At 40.9% G+C, this 22454-nt stretch overlaps 1 protein-coding gene across 1 annotated transcript in view; it reads left to right on the top strand.

The window, feature by feature from the left end:
- The first annotated feature begins 2195 nt into the window (after positions 1–2195).
- LOC128693879 (carbohydrate sulfotransferase 11) overlaps positions 2196–22454 on the top strand; it is a 52985-nt gene continuing 32726 nt past the window's right edge. Inside the window, exon 1 of the mRNA XM_053783743.2 lies at positions 2196–3180. Coding sequence (XP_053639718.2) covers positions 2947–3180 — 234 coding nt within the window. The 5' untranslated portion in view covers positions 2196–2946. The remainder of the gene's footprint in view (positions 3181–22454) is intronic.

Here is a 22454-nt window from a genome sequence, read left to right as displayed (position 1 = left end):
TTTTGAAGAATTCTTTGTATCAAGATCCAATGATGATGCAGTGTCTGACAGTTGTGATGAATGGTTCTGAAAACTGACAAGTTGAAGACTGAGACACTTGCAACATATGGGAATATGTTGCAAGTGTCTCAGTCCAATACAAACCTTTCTGCTTTGTATTGGACTGATGAAGCCACTGTGTGGCGAAACGTTTCCTCAATTAAGATTCCCATATGTTGCATAAGTGTCTCAATCTTCAACTTGTCGGTTTTCAAAACCATTCATCACGCAGGATCTACACATAGCTTTAAGAGGTACGATAAAACTCTTGTAGCAGAGTGGACCTAGTAGTGGCGGGGAGGCAAGAGCTGTAACTCGATCCCTGCAACCACAAATACATGCCACTAAACTTTCAAATTAGAGACGGGAGAGAGAGAGAGAGAATGTTACCCTCTTGCTCACTTTCACTTCCAAACGTCACTCCGACAACTATTAAAACATCCGAGCATCTGGAGCGTTTGCAACTTGCATTTATATAATTATTATATAAACTGTGATCCGGGGTATAGGAGTTTCCCTGGAAGGGGGTCAACGCCGCCTGATCAATTAGGCTGTTACTGCTGGCCGCACGCAAGCCGACGTACAAACCCCAGCCCGGCTGGTTAGGTACTGAATTTTAGGTACCTCCAACGCTTTCTTGTAAACAGTCAAGGGTCTATGCAAATATACAAATTAAAATACACACACGTACGCACACAAATACACATATGCAAACATACGCATACAAATACATGCTCTGAATGCATATGAAAGTTCACTTACGCACAAAAATTAATTCGCACAAACATACACGTATACACATTATTATTGTTATAATAAATAAGAAGCTCTAATATTTTACTGCAATGCAATTTTATGACCACCCTGGAGTGTACCTGGAGAGGGTTTCGGGGGTCAACGCCCCCGCGGCCCGGTCTGAGACCAGGACTCATGGTGGATCAGGGTCTGATCAACCAGGCTGTTACTGCTGGCCGCACGCAATCCAACATACGAACCACAGCCCGGCTGATCCGGCACCGTCTTTAGGTATCTGTCCAGCTCCCTCTTGAAGACAACCAGGGGTCTACCGGTAATGCCCCTTATTGCTGGTGGGAGGCTGTTGAACAGTCTTGGGCCCCGGACACTTATTGTGTCTTCTCTTAATGTACCAGTGGCGCCCCTACTTTTCACTGGGGGTATGTTGCATCGCCTGCCAAGCCTTTTGCTTTCGTATGGAGTGATTGCTGTGTGCATATTAGGGACCAGTCCCTCCAGAATCTTCCAGGTGTAGATTATGATATATCTCTCTCGCCTGCGCTCTAGTGAGTACAAGTCAAGTGCTTCCAGGCGTTCCCAGTAGTTAAGGTGTTTGATGGAACTTATACGTGCAGTCAAGGTTCTCTGTACATTCTCTAGTTCTGCAATTTCACCTGCCTTGAATGGGGATGTTAATGTACAGCAGTATTCCAGCCTAGAGAGAATAAGTGATTTAAAAAGGATCATCATTGGCTTAGCATCTCTTGTCTTGAATGTTCTCATTATCCATTCTATCAGTTTCCATTCTATCAGTTTCCTAGCAAATGTGATAGTGGCATTGTTGTGATCCTTGAAGGTGAGATCCTCTGACATTACCACTCCCAGGTCTCTCACATTACTTTTCCTCTCAATTGTGTGATTGGAATTTGTAGTATACTCAGTTCTAGTTATTATTTCCTCCAGTTTCCCATAACGGAGTAGTTGGAATTTGTCTTCATTGAACATCATATTGTTCTCTGTTGCCCATTGGAAAACTTGATTTATATCTTCTTGGAGGTTAACCGTGTTCTCAATGGATGACACTCTCATGCAGATCCTAGTATCGTCTGCAAAAGATGATACAGCGCTGTGGTATACATCCCTGTGGTGGTCAGCTTCATGGAAACCAGCTGAAATGTCTCGAATTTTGATTATAATTACTTCAAGAATGATTTAAACAAAAATTATGTGAAATTTAGTCATTAAGGACAATCAGTAATAATAACAGAAATTCCGGTAATTTATTATTACCATATTTAATATAACCGTAATGAAATTTCGTTAATTTTTAATATTCATAAAACCCTCTGATACTTGTAAACTTGCATTATACTGTGAATGAAGCTCCTCTTGACTTTTTTTAAGGCTATCCTAGGTAATTTACACATGTTATTGTTTATAATTGTACTTGTGTGTACCTGTACCTACGTAAACTTACTGATAGCTGTAAACTTATAAATTTATGCAATTATTGAAACCAAAATGAACTCCATTTATTAATCAGTTACAACAATTTTCTCTTATACAGTGGGAAAGAGAGCCACGATATATTTCCAGTTTTGGAAAAAAAAGTATCCGTATATTTAGGTTCGAGTGTACATTGACTGGCAACCCAGTGAGTGGTGAGGACCAGGGGTTCACTTCAGTGTTACACCAACTTTAGCTGAGGGAGGGTGTTTGTGTGCGTGTTCATGCGGGATGGAATACGCTCCTGCTGCTTTCTCTTGCTGTTCCTTTAATATGACCCAAATTAGAAGCTGATGATCTGCATTTGAAAAAAAAAATCTCATGAACTGTTGCTGTCGTGTCAACAGATGAACGGTTTCAATGAATAATCTAGCAGAGACATTACCATTTGTGGTCACACAATCCCTACATTTAACATACCACAAGCTACACTGTTATTTAAAAACAAATGTGACCTTAACACCGTACAATGCGAGTGGCCTTGATAATTTATAAATCTTCAAAAATATACTAAGCTTTAAGTTCACTAGTTAAAAGCCGGTGCCTTTCATTGGTTCCTCATTAAAATTCATGATAAACCTACCCTATACCTTACTAACTTGTAACATCTACAGCATGTCTACATTCAAGACATGAAGATATAAAGTACCAGGAGCTAGGTGTTACATGGTGCGTCTTCAAGGTTGTTGCTGGTGGTGGTGGGTGGTGGTGGCGGCTGTGGTAGGAACTGGGTGGGTGTGTAGTGTGTGGTTGTTGTATTCCACTACAACCATCACTAACCACTACCCACAACCAGCCTCATGGACCCTCACTGCTCTCATCAACTCTGTTCACCACACAAGTAGTGAGTCAACTACCGCCACTACACACACAACTCCAGTCATCTCGCCTAAACGCAAGGTAAACATTATTCTTCTTTAAATAACATCTATCACTACAGTAAACAATAGTCCTTGTGGTTTAGTGCTTCTTTTTGATTATAATAATAATAATACAGTAAACAAGCTTATTTAGATAGGTACGCATAAGTACAATTATCATACATAGTAACGTGTAAGTTACCTAGTTGTAATCTCCCAAAACTTATCGAATAGTACTCGTGTGTAATAGTAACTAAATAAATTTACTTATCATGTTAGGATTGCACATCTCGACGGTGAATTTAGTGTTTTTTAACACTAGATTCGAACCTGTCAATTCGACAAGGAAGATGTGTGTCCGGCGATGTTGCCGGACATGCGAGAATGTAGTAGATTACACGTTTATGGACTGGTAAATTATACAGTAAATGAGTGAATAGCGTGCACCTATTTATAGACTAGTTTTATACGTGATTTAATCAAATTTGTCAGATCGAGTTGGGAGACTTCAATACTGATAAGGCTATCGCCAAGCATGCCATTGTGGGTACAGAATACAGACTTGATTCATTCTAGCAAAGTAAAAATTGTTTTTACTTAGGCATTACCATCTGTCAGGATTCAAATTCAATTCGAAGTTTATTCTCTATAAGGATTACAATGCTGAGTTTACAGAATTTGGTTATTGTGTGGTTTACATGTAGTTAAATAATGATTACATTATTATTATATTATAATCAAAAAAGAAGCGCTAAGCCACAAGGACTATACAGCTATAATGATTACAGAGTGTACCACTAGAACACCTAGCATGGCTAGGCATTTCCGGCAGACTTAGTTTAATTCTTAATTTTAAAATATTACAAATTATGAGGTAAGTTGGTATTATGGCTAAGTGACTAAATACTAGTTTGTGAGTTTAGCAATTTGAATGCTTTTGTTTTGGCACAGCACATAGTTTCAGTATTGGAGTATCACAGGATTCATTATTATAAGATTGAGATTAATATTTCTGTTTATGGTCAAATGGGTGAATGAGTGTAAGTGTGAACCACCAGGTGGTATTCGTGTACATAAGAACATAAGAACGAAGGAACACTGCAGAAGGCCTACTGGCCCATGCGAGGCAGGTCCAAGTCCCTACCGGCTTAAGCCAATGCACCCAACCTAGTCAGGTCAGGTCACATTGACTTAAGGGAGGAACACGGCAACCGACCTGTTAGCACAAGCTATCAGGTCTAACTCACACCCACCCACATCTACTCATGTATTTATCCAACCTATTTTTAAAGCTACACAACGTTCTGGCCTCTATAACGGTACTTGGGAGTTTGTTCCACTCATCCACAACTCTATTACCAAACCAGTACTTTCCTATATCCCTCCTGAATCTGAATTTTTCCAACTTAAAACCATTGCTGCGAGTCCTGTCTAGGCTAGATATTTTCAGCACACTATTTACATCCCCTTTATTTATTCCTGTCTTCCACTTATAAACCTCAATCATATCCCCCCTAATTCTACGTCTTTCTAGAGAGTGCAGTTTCAGGGCCCTTAGTCTATCCTCATAGGGAAGGTTTCTGATACATGGGATCATCTTTGTCATCCTCCTTTGTACATTTTCCAGAGAATTTATATCCATTCTGTAATACGGTGACCAAAACTGTGCAGCATAATCTAAATGAGGCCTAACCAAGGATGTATAGAGTTGAAGAACAACCTGAGGACTCCTATTATTTATGCTTCTTGATATGAAGCCAAGGATTCTATTAGCTTTATTGCGAACACTTATGCACTGTTGTCTTGGTTTCAGATTACTGCTAACCAGAACTCCTAAATCTTTTTCGCAATCCGTAATATTAAGATCTACATTATTTAGTTTATATGTGGCATGGTTATTGTCCTGTCCAACATTTAGAACTTTGCATTTGTCTATATTAAACTGCATCTGCCACTTCTCCGACCACTGCATCAGTCTATTCAAATCTTCCTGGAGTGCTCGAATGTCCTCGTCAGAATGAATTCGACGGCCTATTTTGGTGTCATCGGCAAACTTGCCGATGTCGCTCTTTATGCCCTCATCTATGTCGTTTATGTAGATTGTGAACAGCAGGGGGCCCAACACTGACCCCTGTGGAACACCGCTCGTGACGCTTCCCCACTCTGATTTCTCCCCATTTATGCAAACTCTCTGCTGCCTAGTTGTCAACCATGCCTCTATCCAGGAAAAAATTTCTCCTCCTATTCCATGTGCTTTAATTTTCCTCAATAGTCTCTGATGTGGGACCCTGTCAAAAGCCTTACTGAAGTCCATATACACAATATCATATTCGTTACCATGATCTACCTCCTCAAATACCTTAGTGAAAAAAGTTAATAAATTCGTAAGGCAGGAACGTCCCTTTGTAAAACCATGCTGAGATTCGTTGATTAATTTATGCTTTTCAAGGTGGCTACGAACTGCCTCGGCAATTATTGATTCCATAAATTTTCCCACTATGGAGGTTAGGCTTATTGGTCTATAGTTCGAAGCTAAGGACCTGTCACCTGTTTTGAAAATAGGTATCACATTTGCCATTTTCCACTTATCTGGCACCATGCCAGTTTGTAGTGATATGTTGAAAAGATTAGCCAAAGGTGTGCTAAGCTCCTCTTTACATTCCTTTAGAACCCTTGCATACAGTTCATCAGGGCCTGGGGATTTGTTAGGTTTTAATTTATCTATTTGCCTAAGGACCATGTCACTTGTGACCCTAATAGTGCACAGTTTATTATCGTCCTGTTCTACATAATTTATCATTACTGGAATATCACTGGTATCCTCCTGTGTAAAAACTGAGAGGAAGTATGTGTTAAAAATTCTACACATTTCCTTATCACTGTCAGTGAGCTGACCCGAGGAACTTTTGAGTGGGCCTATCTTGTCCCTGATCTTACTTCTGTATACCTGAAAGAATCCTTTTGGGTTAGTCTTCGATTCTCTTGCAACTTTAACCTCATAATCTCTTTTTGCTTTTCTAATTCCCTTTTTTATTTCTCTCTTTAACTGAATATATCGATTTCTTAATTGCCCCTCTCCTCTTTTGATTTGCCTATATATGCCTCTCTTTTGACCAATCAGATATTTTAATCTATTGTTCATCCATTTAGGATCATTTTTGTTTGATCTGATTTCCCTATTTGGAACATAATTTGACTGAGCAGCTAGAACTATGCCCTGGAAAGCATCATATCGGCAACCATCACCACCTACCTGACCCCTAGTCAGGTCATTCCAGTTCAGCCCACCTAAGTAATTTTTCAGTCCTATGAAATCAGCCAAGCGAAAGTCAGGGACGGAGACTTGATTGCCATTATTAGGGGAATTCCATGATATGTTAAAACTGAGTGATTTGTGATCACTCTCCCCAAGCTCATCATTAACCTCAAGATTATTAATTAGTGTTTCCCTACTGGCAAGAACCAAGTCAAGGAGGTTATTTCCCCTAGTTGGCTCTGTCACAAACTGTTTTAAAAAACAATCCTGGATCGTATCAAGAAAGTCACCCGACTCTAAATTTCCTGTCAAATTGCTCCAGTCAATCTGTCTATAGTTGAAATCTCCCATTAGCACAACATTTTCGTATGTAGATGCCTTACGAATTTCGTCCCATAGAAGTTTACTGCACTCCCTATCAAGATTTGGGGCCCTGTAAATCACACCCAAAATTAGTTTTTCTCGGCCCTCGAGAAGCTGTAACCAAACAGATTCAGTGGCTGACGCTTCTAATTTAATATCTTGTCTAACACAACAATTTAAATTGTCTCTGACATACATCGCTACTCCACCACCTTTCCTGTTGACCCTGTCAGTGTGGAATAATTTATAGCCTTGTATGTGACATTCAGAGGGCATCTCTCTATCTTTCAGATTGAGCCAGGTCTCTGTTATAGCAATAATATCTATGTTTCCTGCACTTGCAATTAATCTTAGCTCATCTATCTTATTTCTAACACTCCTGCTATTAGTATAGTAAACCTTAAGGGAGCTAGTCCCTTGCTGCCCTCTGCTGTCCCCCTTTGTTTTCTGACCTGTTCTATTGTCTTTATTTATAACTTCATGCTGAATGCCTTTTATACATTTACTGTTTCCAACCCTAGTGTTGCAACCTGCTTGTTTCCCACACACACCCATACCTCTATCTTCCATCAGTTTAAAATCATAGGCATTTCACCAATGGCCTTCTCAATCGAGTCTGCAAGTGCTACCACCCCTGCCCCAGAGAGATGAACCCCATCCCTTGCATACATATCATGTTTGCCATAAAAGTTGTTCCAGTTGTCAATGAATGGGATTGCAAGTTCCTTGCAGTATCTGTCTAGCCAGCAATTTACACCAATTGCCCTAGACAACCATTCATTTCCTACTCCCCTTCTAGGCAAGATGCTACATATGATTGGGATCCCTCCCTTAGACTTAATGAAATCTATAGCTGACCTGTACTTATCTAGCAGCTCTTCTCTCCTACCCTTCCCAATATCATTTCCACCAGCACTGAGACAGATAATGGGCTTGTTCCCATTACCTGACATGATATTATCCAGTCTGTTGACAATGTCCCCAACACCAGCTCCAGGGAAGCACACTCTATCTCTCATCTTCTTATTCCTATTACAAAAAGCACGGTCAACATATCTTACCTGAGAGTCACCAACCACAAGAATGCGCTTACCTTCATTAGCAGGGGCAGTAGTACCCTTACCTTCACTGGCCACTGAAGTACATTCATCCTGGAGAACAGAGAAGCGATTTCCTACCTTCAGATCTTCACTCTTAACTTTCCTTACTCTGATGCGCCTCCCATTACTGTGAACAACTCGCCACTTGTAGCAGGTGCTGGGCTGCACCTCACTGCTGGTACCCGTTGCTACCTCCCCACCTACAGCCTCCTCACAGTGAGAGACAGACTGCACCTCACTGCTAGAAGCCTCATTCCCCACATCTCCAACCACCTCACACTCTCTCCCAGGCCCATTGAGGTGGACCTTCAGCCTCCTAATCTCCTCCTGGAGAAGCAAGACCTCCTCCTTCAACTCTCCAAACTCAGTTTTTAAAACACTGCAGAAGCAAGCCATGCTTTGTAACCGTCCACGCTAATCCCCAAAGCAGCTCAGGGTCTGTGACCTCACGTGACGACTGACCACTGTGTATCAGGGAGATAAGATGTTTTCTAATGGTAGTTTTGAAGGTGATGAATGTGTATGCAGTTCTAGAGTTCTCAGGTAGGGTGTTCCAGATTTTAGGGCCTTTGACATACATTGAATTTTTGTAAAGGTTTAGTCGGACACGGGGAATGTCGTAGAGATGTTTGTATCTGGTGTTATGCCTGTGGGTTCTGTCACAACTATCAAGAAAGCGTTTTAGGTCAAGGTTGATATTGGAGTTTAAGGTCCTGTAGATGTAGATCGCACAGTAGTAAGTGTGGATGTACTGAACAGGAAGTTTAGATCTATGAAGAGTGGGGGGGGGGTGTTGCCAGGGATGGGATTTAGTGATTATTCTTACTGCAGCTTTTTGTTGGGTTATTATTGGCTTTAGGTGTGTTGCTGCAGTTGATCCCCAAGCACAAATAGCATAGGTGAGGTATGGATAAATAAGTGAGTGGTATAGTGTGAGAAGGGCATTTTGCGGCATGTAGTATCGTATCTTGGAGAGGATCCCAACCGTTTTGGATACTTTTTTGGTTATGTGTTGGATATGGGTGCTGAAATTCAGGTTGTCAAGGTATAGGCCTGGGAATTTGCCCTCATTATGTCTGGTAATTAGAGTGTTGTCGATCTTAATGTTAATTTGTGCATCTCCTGCTCTGCTACCAAACATAATATAGTAGGTTTTGTCAGTGTTTATTGGCTGTTATCTAAGTCGATATTTTGATCAGCTCCTTGTTAACAATGGTGTTGAGGGTGGCAAGATTAGGGTGAGAGATGACACAAGTGTCGTCAGCAAAGAGAATGGGTTTCAGGTGTTGGGATACGTTTGGAAGATCATTGATGTATATGAGGAAGAGCAGGGGACCAAGGACACTTCCCTGCGGAACTCCAGTATCAAGTGGCCGTGTTGTTGATGCTGTGTCTTTAATGGTGACATAATGATACCTATTAGTAAGGTAAGATTTGAAATAAGCAAGCGCATGGCCTCTTATACCGTAATGGTCAAGTTTGTGGAGTAGGATGTCGTGGTCTACTGTGTCAAAAGCTTTTCTTAGGTCAATAAAAATTGCTAGTGGATATTCCTTATTTTCCAATGCTGTGTAAAGCAGATCTAGCATTTTTATGATTGCATCATTAGTGTTTTTATTTTTCCTGAATCCAAATTGGCAGGGGTTGAGTATGTTTTGTGCCGTGTAAATGAATATAGTCTCCTGTGCACGAGTTTCTCAAAGATTTTGGATAGCAATGGTAAGTTTGATATTGGCCTATAGTTGTTTAAGTCTGTAGGGTCACCACCTTTATGTATTGGTGTAACCCTTGCCATCTTGAGTAGTTTCGGGAAGGTGCTAGTTTCTTGTGACTTGTTAAAAAGTAATGAAATAGCATGCGAAAGGACATGGGCCGCTCGCTTGTACAGTAATGGTGGGACATGAGACAGATTCCCTGAGTTATTTTTAAGTGACTTTATAATCTCGGTGACTTACGTAGGCTCAGTTGGTGCAAGATAGAAGGAATTTGGGAAATTCCCATCTAGGTAGTCCCCGGCATGGGCATTGGTATGTGGGATTTTATTGGCGAGATTAGATCCTATGGTTGAGAAGAAGTCGTTTATCTTGTTAGCTGTGTCAGTGGGATGTAGTGGTGTTTCATTAGGTTTAGTTAGGACAATATTCTTGTTTATTTTCAGTTTGTGGGTCCCTAGAATCTGAGAGAGTGTTTTCCAGATCTTTTTTATATCTCCTCTAGTGTCTGTGAATCTACTGGAGTAGTATAGTTGTTTGGCTTTCTTTATTACTTTGGTGAGAACTGATGAATAGTGTTTAAGAATATCTTTGTGTATTAAGCCCTGTTTATATTGCTTTTCATATTGGTGTTTCTTGTCAATGGATTTCAGAATGGTGCTGGTTAGCCATGGGCAACCAAGCTGTTTGTTTGTGATCTGTTTCGTTTTTATAGGACAATGTTTGTTGTATAGTCTAAGTAATTTGTTAAGAAAAATGTCTGTCCAGTCATCAATACCATTGGCCTTGGAGAATTCTGTAGGCCAGTCAACAATCTCTAGGTCAGCTGTGAACTTCCTTATTGAGGCCTCGTCATGAAGTCTAAATGAGACTTTGTTGTATTCAAGTGGTGGTTTACTAATGTGTGTCAGGAGGAAGGTAGGGTAGTGGTCTGTAGTGCTATCTGTGATTATCCCTGATTTAAGGGGGGCTAGTATATTGGTCTATATGTGGTCTATTATGGTTGCACTTGTCTCAGTGAGCCTGGTTGGTTTAGTTATTGTTGGTATGAGAAGTGTGTTGTTCATATTGTTGATGAAATCAGTTACAGGCTGATCATCTAGTAAGCCAAGGTTGATGTTGAAGTCTCCAGCTAAGAGAAGGTGGTGCTTATTCATTTGTCTGTTTGTTATTAGTGACTTTAATTTCTCACTGAAATTTGGGATGTTTGTGTGAGGTATCCGGTAAATGGCACCGATTGTTATAGGTGTCTTAAGGTTTTTTACAGTAAAATTAGCAAAAATGTATTCCCCATATTCATCACTAAAGCAGGTGGTGCTAATACAAGATAATTGGTTAGAGTAATAGATTGCAATACCACCCCCAACTTGGTTTGGTCTGCAGTTGTGAATTGCTGTGTATCCTGGTAGAGGATATATCACATAAAAAGGTTGTGGAGTTAATGGGGGATAACATGATAGGTTTTTATTGTAACTAAGTAGTTATAACTATGACCATAATTTTTAAAGGGGTGGATCGGTAAGCCAGCGGAAGGCTTCGGTCAGATGACCGGCGGGTCATCATCTGGCGACCCGCGGCAGGCAACACTTGTCCTTTTTCTTGACGAACCTTACCTAACCTAACCATGATAGGTTAAATTCTGTTAGAAATTATGTGGGGATTTTTCACGAGTGCACAATCTCGAATTAACTTCCACTCACACACTGGGAAGAGCTCTTGATACAAAAACTAATTGTAACTTACTGATGTTGATGTAGATAAATTGTTCAAAGAACCGACAAGTTGATAAATTAGACACATGTGCAACACTTGGGTATCTTTATTGATACCCAAGACTGATGGACTGACCACATCGACTCAAGGCTGAGGGACTGTTCTTCTCTGTTCTCCTTTGTATGGACTGATGAAGCCAATGTGTTGCGAAACATTTCCTTAATAAAGATACCCAATTGTTGCACATGTGTCTAATTTATCACTGATATTAATGTATCTTGGAGACTTGTGGGATTTGAGAAACATTGGGGTCGAAAACAATGTCCCTCCTTCAGTGCCCACCGTCTCAGCTCCCCAACTGACACAGGGACCCTTGATTAGGAACATATGGTTCCTGAATATTTATTATGAAAATTTACGCCAATAAATTTGACGATTATTAAACACAATTTCATATATCTTTATTTCTACAAGTACATGTACATGGTATACAGCTCTAGTTGACATCAATGACATACTAATATATAGAAAGCCGCTTGTTATGCAGAGGATTTCGGGAAAATTTGGTCAGTTTTGTCCCAGGATGCGACCCACACCAGTCGACTAACACCCAGATACCCATTTTACTGATGGGGGAACATAGACGCGCCCAATGTTTCTACCTAAGCTGGGAATCGAACCCGGAACCTCGCCGTGTGAAGCGAGAGCTTTAGCCACCAGTAACCCGCACATAGGAGAGAGGAGCTTTCGATGACATGTATTGTTCCAGATACGGTATGTGCCTCTTTGTTATCTAGCCACCAGGCCACGGGGCACCGTACTTACACATTTATTACATTGGTGGTATATCCTAACGCTTCTTAACAGAAAGGCAACTTAAAATTGGCCAATACCTAGCTACCTTATCTGTTGTATGAAGTTTAATACACATTGGGAGGCGTACATTAATTACTGGATGATACATGCGATAGTAGACATGATGCCCATTCCATACCGTATCACTTTTTTCGTTAATACTATCCTTATTTCCTCAAATTCTTTATATATCTGGAATCATCCAGATGCATTTCCTCTTCACTTATTTACCTTTTCGCCGATAATGTTTCTGTCGACTACTATTACGTTAAATAAAGATACACACCTCGCCAGTCCGTCCTTCCCGTTACGCCATATTTATTTCTCTCGTAACGTTTATCTTGTACACATTTATTCAGTGATATTTCTAAGTGTGTAATACATTTTCCTATCAGAATAATAATTTTTCCAGTATTACAATAATTACATTTTACTTAACTGATTATAATAAGGAAATTATAGGGGACATATTGGTTCCCCTGCGACTTATCACCTTTCCATAAATTCATTCTTAAAGCAGATTGTATCTGAATGGTTGTGCGCCTCCGTATAGTTATTGCAGCCACTACGGTATTTTTTTTTTTAAGATGGACTCGCAGTTACTGAGGCAGATGGATGTGTGTGTATGCTAGAGCAGGGATAGCCAGACTTTAGTGAGATGAGATCTATTTTTTTTTTAACAAAGTTTTAATACAATTCAGTGCATCCCGGGTTTTCTCAGCTGCCAACTCCATTCGCAGATACGCAGGCTTGGATCCCTTCACTCAGTCTAGACTTTGAGTGTGCACGTGAAGATGTCATGTTTCAGAGCAATGTGTGGTGTTAGTATTATGCAGAGAATTCGAAGTAGGGAGATTAGAAGAGGGTGTCGATTATAATAATAATACATACTACATATATAGAAAGCCCCTGCTAATGCAGAACATTTAGGGCAACTTAGGTTAATCTTGTCCCCCCAGGATGCCACTCACAACAGTCGGCTAACACCCAGGTACCTACTTATTGCTAGTTGAAACAGGGGCAGCAGGTGTAAGGAAACATGCCCAATGTTTCACCCGTGCCAGGGGTTGTTGAAATGGATTGGGTATTTAGAGGATGGAGCACCATGATAACATTATTTTTATGTATAGTACAGCGATAGTGATTGTCCAAGGAAGTGCTGGAGGGAGAAGCTAAAGGATTTGAATGCTAGGGTTTTCCAGTGGGCAACGGTAAACAATATGATGTTCAATGAGGACAAATTCCAACTACTCCGTTATGGAAAACTGGAGGAGATAATAACTAGAACAGAGTATACTACTGACTCCGGCCATACAATAGAGCGGAAAAATAATGTAAGGGACCTGGGAGTAGTAATGTCTGAGGATCTCACTTTCAAGGATCACAACAGTGCCACGATCGCACGTGCAAAGAAAATGATAGGATGGATAATGAGAACTTTCAAAACGAGAGATGCCAAGCCCATGATGATCCTTTTCAAATCACTTGTTCTCTCTAGGCTGGAATACTGCTGTACATTAACATCTCCATACAAAGCAGGTAAAATCGCAGATCTAGAGAGTGTACAGAGATCCTTTACTGCACGTATAAGTTCTGTCAAGCACCTTAACTACTGGGAACGCTTGGAAGCACTTGACTTGTACTCGTTGGAACGCAGGAGGGAGAGATATATCATAATCTACACTTGGAAAATCTTGGAAGGAATGGTCCCAAATCTGCACACAGAAATCACCCCCTACGAAAGTAAAAGACTGGGCAGGCGATGCAAAATGCCGCCAATAAAAAGTAGGGGCGCCATTGGTACACTAAGAGAAAACACTATAAGTGTCCGGGGCCCAAAACTGTTCAACAGCCTCCCATCAAGCATTAGGGGAATTGCCAATAAACCCCTGGCTGCCTTCAAGAGAGAGCTGGACAGATACCTAAAGTCAGTGCCGGATCAGCCGGGCTGTGGCTCGTACGTCGGACTGCGTGCGGCCAGCAGTAACAGCCTAGTTGATCAGGCCCTGATCCATCGGGAGGCCTGGTCGTGGACCGGGCCGCGGGGGCGTTGATCCCCGGAATAACCTCCAGGTAACCTCCAGGTAGGGGCAAGAAAGTCCAAAAGGCTTGTGAGAGCGTGTTAGAGGGAGTGGAGAAGTGGCTTTTATGATTTGACGTGCTTTTGGAGTGTGAGCAAGGTAACAATTATGAAGAGATTCAGGGAAGCAGAGTGACCAATGCCTAGATAAGGTAAGCAACTGTTGCAATTGTTGATCTAGAAAAAAGGCCTAGGGAAGCAATATGGCAGATGTTGCAAATGCATGGGATAGATGTGGACCAGGAAAGGCTACAAATGGATCTGGACAAGCTGCAGATCTTTTCTGGTAGGTGGCTACCGGAGTTTAACCCCAGCAAATGTAATGTGAAATTTAGAGAAGAAATAAGACAGGGAGTAGAGGATCTGGGGGCAAAGGCTGCAAACCTCACTCGAGAAGAGCCTTTGGGTGAGAATTGTACCAAGTAAATCGCTTGAGGCTCTCACAAACAAATAACTGCTACAGCAAATGCTCATCGGGCTTTTAGATATAAAGTAAGGAGTCATTCACGACACTGTACAATATACAGTACGTCAGGTCCATTTTTTAGTATGCAGTACCAGTATGGAACCCACACCCAATCAAGCCTGTCAAGAAATTGGTGAAAGTGCAGAGGTATACACTTAGAGTAGTCCCGGAGCTAAAGGGAATGTCCTATGAGGAAAGGTTAAGGAAGATCAACCTGATGACACTGGAGGACAGGACTAGGGATGATATAACAATGTACGAAATACTGAGAGGAATTGACAAGGTGAATCAGGACAGATTGTTTGAAAGATTAGAAACAGACACATGGGCACTGTTGGAAGTTAAAAACTTTGACTTATAGATATGTTAGGAAGTATTTCTTCAGCCTTATAGTAGTCAGGAAGTAAAACGACCTGGAGAGTGAAATGGTATAGGCAGGATCCGTAAGTGGCTTTAACTTTTTTTTTTTTTTTTCAAGAAAAATTTTTTAATGAAAATTTTAAAATAAATTTTCTTGAATTTTTTTTTTTTTAGATTTTTTAAGAATATTTTTTAAGATATTTTTAAAAAAATATAAAAATAAAAACACTGTCCTTAACAAAAATAAAAAAAATTAAATATTTTTAAATTTTTTTTTATTTTTTTAGATTTTTATTTTTAAGATTTTAATTAAAAATGTAATTTTAAAAAATTAAAAATTCTTTAAAAAGTTACCTTTAATGTTTTTCATATATATTTTTTTTTTTTTAAATTCTTAAAAAATTTTCAAATTTTAAAAAACGAATCTTGAAAAAAAATCTATAAATTTTGTTGAAGACTTTTGTTTTTTAAAGAAAACTATTACTTAAAAAAATCTTTAAATTTTCTTGAAGGGGACCAAATGGCGTATGGGTGGGGGCAGGAGCTGGAGACATTTTGGGTGGTAGATGGGTGTTAGGGTGGAAGCTGAGAGCCTCCACCCCCACACGTTGGTGGTAGTCGGTTACCAGTTGTTAAAGGCACTTGTCGATAGACACTCGACCTAAGTCTGTAGTGTTAATATGAGTGAGCCTGGCAGGTGAAGGGAGGGTAGAATGATGAGAATATAATGTCTGGCACTAAAGGCTACAGCCGCTGTGCCTAGGTGCCAAGGTTGCACACTTGAGGTCACCAGTCCCACAAATTAAGTCAACTGCCTAATAAAAAATCACCTTAATGAATTCACTGCTTCTTGAAGATGTCAGAGGTGTAACCTCGGAAGAGACGAAGCACCTATCATGTAGCATCCATGCTACTGAGTGTTACGGTAGTGGTTGCCCAGTGGTACCGCATACTTGCGCCTGCATCTTACAATACTCCCAGACACAAGGTGATCGGTAACGCAAAATATTCCATTACGACAGTAATCCGTGTCAGTTATTTTTCTGTAACGAGTACAGTAACTTACCTGCATAACAGACAACATCACTTATTTAAAAGGCAGGTTAAAAAAGTTGTGCTAATCGTAATATATAAGTCCAGGAAGACTAAAGTGCAGAGCTGCACTCAAGTGTGTTTGACCCGTCTCAAGGAGTCGCCTTCTGCGTGTACCAATAGCTTAGTCTACAACTGGTGTGTTGAAGAAAAGACACACGTTGCAACACAAGCTGTCATCGTTCTGTGAGAGTTTTATAAAGTCATAATATAGTAAAACTATTTCCCAGTGAAAGCTTGTGCTGCAACCTAACTACTTCAGTTGTGTCGGCGGTAGGACACTGGGAGCCCAGCTGTCAGACACGTCCAGGAACGTCTGGGGTGTAACGATCCCTGGTCAAGGAACACGGACAAGGCACGTACGAGTAAGAGAATGAGCACATAGCAGAGACACGTACGACTTCGGAGTGCGTGTCCCTTGTATATATTCGTGTCTGGGGACACGGCAGATGTCATACAATGAACATTCTGCATTGAACCCAAGACATTACGTAAATATTTACATTACATAACAAAGGTTAACCTACTGTATATAATTTGATTGAAAACCATCCAGAAATAGATATTTTTTTGATGTAGCAGTGAGTAATACATATACAAGTGTCTGACACTTCAAGAAGCCTGAGATATCATTAGTTAAATAGTAAACCCATTACATAAAATTCCTTTGGGTAATGTGTTAGGACTCGCCTCTGAATTACGCTTAATAGGGCGCTAGGGGCAGGCGCGGTGCCCCGTTACTGCAATGAGAGGACAGGTAATGGTGTCCATTACCGTAAATGAGCCCCTTGCTACCTATTACCACCTGAATTCAATTCAATTCAATTCAATTCAATTCAATTCAAACTTTATTCTCTATAAGTATTACAATGCTGAGTTTACAGAATTTGGTTATTGTGTGGTTTACATGTAGTAAAATAATAATTACAGAGTGTACCACTAGAACGCCTAGCATTGCTAGGCATTTCGGGCAGACTTATATTAAATCTTAGGTTTAAAATGTTACAGAATTATGAGATAAGTTGGTATTATGGCTAAGTGACTAAATACTAGTTGTGAGTTTAGCAATGTGAATGCTTTTGTTTTGGCACTATACATAGTTTCAGTATTGGAGTATCACAGGCCAACTTTTGACTAGTTAAGATTCATTATTTTGAGATTGAGATTGATATTTCTGTTTATGGTCAAATGGGTGAGTGAGTGTAAGTGTGAACCACCAGGTGGTATTCGTATTATTAGTTGACAGGGTGTATCAGGGAGATAAGATGTTTTCTGATGGTAGTTTTGAAGGTGATGAATGTGTCTGCAGTTTTGGAATTTTCAGGTAGGGTGTTCCAGATTTTAGGGCCTTTGACATACATTGAATTTTTGTAAAGGTTTAGTCGGACACGGGGAATGTCATAGAGATGTTTGTGTCTGGTGTTGTGCCTGTGGGTTCTGTCACAACTATCAAGAAAGCGTTTTAGGTCAAGGTTAATATTGGAATTTAAGGTCCTGTAGATGTAGATTGCACAGTAGTAAGTGTGGATGTACTGAACAGGGAGTAAGTTTAGATCTATGAAGAGTGGGGGGGGGGTGTTGCCAGGGATGGGATTTAGTGATTATTCTTACTGCGGCTTTTTGTTGGGTTATTATTGGCTTTAGGTGTGTTGCTGCAGTTGAACCCCAAGCACAGATAGCATAGGTGAGGTATGGATATATAAGTGAATGTGTCTGCAGTTTTGGAATTTTCAGGTAGGGTGTTCCAGATTTTAGGGCCTTTGACATACATTGAATTTTTGTAAAGGTTTAGTCGGACACGGGGAATGTCATAGAGATGTTTGTGTCTGGTGTTGTGCCTGTGGGTTCTGTCACAACTATCAAGAAAGCGTTTTAGGTCAAGGTTAATATTGGAATTTAAGGTCCTGTAGATGTAGATTGCACAGTAGTAAGTGTGGATGTACTGAACAGGGAGTAAGTTTAGATCTATGAAGAGTGGGGGGGTGTGTTGCCAGGGATGGGATTTAGTGATTATTCTTACTGCGGCTTTTTGTTGGGTTATTATTGGCTTTAGGTGTGTTGCTGCAGTTGAACCCCAAGCACAGATAGCATAGGTGAGGTATGGATATATAAGTGAATGGTATAGTGTGAGAAGGGCAGTTTGCGGGACGTAGTATCGTATCTTGGAGAGGATCCCAACCGTTTTGGATACTTTTTTGGTTATGTGTTGGATATGGGTGCTGAAGTTCAGGTTGTTGTCAAGGTATAAGCCTAGGAATTTGCCCTCATTATGCCTGGTAATTAGAGTGTTGTCGATCATAATGTTAATTTGCGCATCTCCTGCTCTGCTACCAAACATAATGTAGTAGGTTTTGTCAACGTTAAGCGTAAGTTTATTGGCTGTCATCCAAGTCGATATTTTGATCAGCTCCTCATTAACAATGGTGTTGAGGGTTGCAAGATTAGGGTGTCGTCAGCAAAGAGAATGGGGTTCAGGTGTCGAGATACGTTTGGAAGATCATTGATGTATATGAGGAAGAGCAGGGGACCAAGGACACTTCCCTGCGGAACTCCAGTATCAAGTGGCTGTGTTGTTGATGCTGTGTCTTTAATGGTGACATACTGATACCAATTAGTAAGGTAAGATTTGAAATATGAAAGCACATGGCCTCTTATACCATAATGGTCAAGTTTGTGGAGTAGGATGCCGTGGTCTACTGTGTCAAAAGCTTTTCTTAGGTCAATAAAAATTCCTAGTGGATATTCCTTATTTTCCAATGCTGTGTAAAGCAGATCTAGCATTTTTATAATTGCATCGTTAGTGCTTTTATTTTTCCTGAATCCAAATTGGCAGGGGTTGAGTATGTTTTGTGACGTTATAAATGAATATAGTCTCCTGTGCACGAGTTTCTCAAAGATTTTGGATAGCAATGGTAAGTTTGATATTGGCCTATAGTTGTTTAAATCTGTAGGGTCACCACCTTTATGTATTGGTGTAACCCTTGCCGTCTTGAGTAGTTTCGGGAAGGTGCTAGCTTCTAGTGACTTGTTAAAAAGCAATGAGATAGTATGCGAGAGGACATGGGCCACTCTCTTGTACAATAATGGTGGGACATGAGACAGATTCCCTGAGTTATTTTTAAGTGACTTTATAATCTCGGTGACTTCCGTGGGCTCAGTTGGAGCAAGATAGAAGGAATTTGGGAAATTCCCATCTAGGTAGTCCCCGGCATGGGCATTGGTACGTGGGATTTTATTGGCGAGATTAGAACCTATGGTTGAGAAGAAGTCGTTTATCTTGTCAGCTGTGTCGGTGGGTTGCAGTGGTGTTTCATTAGGTTTAGTTAGGACAATATTCTTGTTTATTTTCAGTTTGTGGGTCCCTAGAATCTGAGAGAGTGTTTTCCAGATCTTTTTTATATCTCCTCTTGTGTCAGTGAATCTACTGGAGTAGTATAGTTGTTTGGCTTTCTTTATTACTTTGGTGAGGACTGATGAATAGTGTTTAAGAATATCTTTGTGTATTAAGCCCTGTCTATATTGCTTTTCATATTGGTGTTTCTTATCAGTGGATTTCAGAATGGTGCTGGTTAGCCATGGGCAACCAAGCCGTTTGTTTGTGATCTGTTTCGTTTTTATAGGACAATGTTTGTTGTATAGTCTAAGTAGTTTGTTAAGAAAAATGTCTGTCCAGTCGTCAATACCATTGGCCTTGGAGAACTCTATAGGCCAGTCAACAGTCTCTAGGTCAGCTGTGAACTTCCTTATTGAGGCCTCGTCATGGAGTCTAAATGAGACTTTGTTGTATTCAAGTGGTGGTTTACTAATGTTTGTCAAGAGGAAGGTAGGGTAGTGGTCTGTAGTGCTATCTGTGATTATCCCTGATTTAAGGGGGGCTAGTATATTGGTCCATATGTGGTCTATTATAGTTGCACTTGTTTCAGTGAGCCTGGTTGGTTTAGTTATTGTTGGTATGAGAAGTGTGTTGTTCATATTGTTGATGAAATCAGTTACAGGCTGATCATCTAGTAGGCCAAGGTTGATGTTGAAGTCTCCAGCCAAGAGAAGGTGGTGCTTATTCATTTGTCTGTTTGTTATTAGTGCCTTTAATTTCTCACTGAAGTTTGGGATGTTAGTGTTTACCTGGAGTTTACCTGGAGAGAGTTCCGGGGGTCAACGCCCCCGCGGCCCGGTCTGTGACCAGGCCTCCTGGTGGATCAGTGCCTGATCAACCAGGCTGTTGCTGCTGGCTGCACGCAAACCAACGTACGAGCCACAGCCTGGCTGATCAGGAACTGACTTTAGGTGCTTGTCCAGTGCCAGCTTGAAGACTGCCAGGGGTCTGTTGGTAATCCCCCTTATGTGTGCTGGGAGGCAGTTGAACAGTCTCGGGCCCCTGACACTTATTGTATGGTCTCTTAACGTGCTAGTGACACCCCTGCTTTTCATTGGGGGGATGTTGCATCGTCTGCCAAGTCTTTTGTTTTCGTAGTGAGTGATTTTCGTGTGCAAGTTCGGTACTAGTCCCTCTAGGATTTTCCAGGTGTATATAATCATGTATCTCTCCCTCCTGCGTTCCAGGGAATACAGGTTTAGGAACCTCAAGCGCTCCCAGTAATTGAGGTGTTTTATCTCCGTTATGCGCGCCGTGAAAGTTCTCTGTACATTTTCTAGGTCGGCAATTTCACCTGCCTTGAAAGGTGCTGTTAGTGTGCAGCAATATTCCAGCCTAGATAGAACAAGTGACCTGAAGAGTGTCATCATGGGCTTGGCCTCCCTAGTTTTGAAGGTTCTCATTATCCATCCTGTCATTTTTCTAGCAGATGCGATTGATACAATGTTATGGTCCTTGAAGTGAGATCCTCCGACATGATCACTCCCAGGTCTTTGACGTTGGTGTTTCGCTCTATTTTGTGGCCAGAATTTGTTTTGTACTCTGATGAAGATTTAATTTCCTCATGTTTACCATATCTGAGTAATTGAAATTTCTCATCGTTGAACTTCATATTGTTTTCTGCAGCCCACTGAAAGATTTGGTTGATGTCCGCCTGGAGCCTTGCAGTGTCTGCAATGGAAGACACTGTCATGCAGATTCGGGTGTCAACTGCAAAGGAAGACACGGTGCTGTGGCTGACATCCTTGTCTACGTCGGATTGAGGATGAGGAACAAGATGGGAGCGAGTACTGTGCCTTGTGGAACAGAGCTTTTCACCGTAGCTACCTCGGACTTTACTCTGTTGACGACTACTCTGTGTTCTGTTAGTGAGGAAATTATAGATCCATCGACCGACTTTTCCTGTTATTCCTTTAGCACGCATTTTGTGCGCTATTACGCAATGGTCACACTTGTCGAAGGCTTTTGCAAAGTCTGTATATATTACATCTGCATTCTTTTTGTCTTCTAGTGCATTTAGGACCTTGTCGTAGTGATCCAATAGTTGAGACAGACAGGAGCGACCTGTTGTAAACCCATGTTGCCCTGGGTTGTGTAACTGATGGGTTTCTAGATGGGTGGTGATCTTGCTTCTTAGGACCCTTTCAAAGATTTTTATGATATGGAATGTTAGTGATATTGGTCTGTAGTTCTTTGATGTTGCTTTACTGCCCCCTTTGTGGAGTGGGGCTATGTCTGTTGTTTTTAGTAACTGTGGGACGACCCCCATGTCCATGCTCCCTCTCCATAGGATGGAAAAGGCTCGTGATAGGGGCTTCTTGCAGTTCTTGATGAACACAGAGTTCCATGAGTCTGGCCCTGGGGCAGAGTGCATGGGCATGTCATTTATCGCCTGTTCGAAGTCATTTGGCGTCAGGATAACATCGGATAGGCTTGTGTTAATCAAATTTTGTGGCTCTCTCATAAAAAATTCATTTTGATCTTCGACTCTCAGTCTGGTTAGCGGCTTGCTAAAAACTGAGTCATATTGGGACTTGAGTAGCTCACTCATTTCCTTGCTGTCATCTGTGTAGGACCCATCTTGTTTAAGTAGGGGCCCAATACTGGACGTTGTTCTCGATTTTGATTTGGCATAGGAGAAGAAATACTTTGGGTTTCTTTCGATTTCATTTATGGCTTTTAGTTCTTCCCGTGATTCCTGACTCCTAAAGGATTCTTTTAGCTTAAGTTCGATGCTTGCTATTTCTCTGACCAGTGTCTCCCTACGCATTTCAGATATATTGACCTCTTTTAGCAGCTCTGTTACTCTTTTCCGTCGCCTGTAAAGGGAGCGCCTGTCTCTTTCTATTTTACATCTACTCCTTTTTCTTAGAGGAATAAGCCTTGTGCATACATCGAGTGCCACCGAGTTAATCTGTTCTAGGCATAAGTTGGGGTCTGTGTT

Source organism: Cherax quadricarinatus, chromosome 33 (genome assembly GCF_038502225.1).
Source record: "Cherax quadricarinatus isolate ZL_2023a chromosome 33, ASM3850222v1, whole genome shotgun sequence".
Lineage (NCBI taxonomy): Eukaryota > Metazoa > Arthropoda > Malacostraca > Decapoda > Parastacidae > Cherax > Cherax quadricarinatus.
This window is presented reverse-complemented; position numbering and strand designations above follow the sequence as displayed.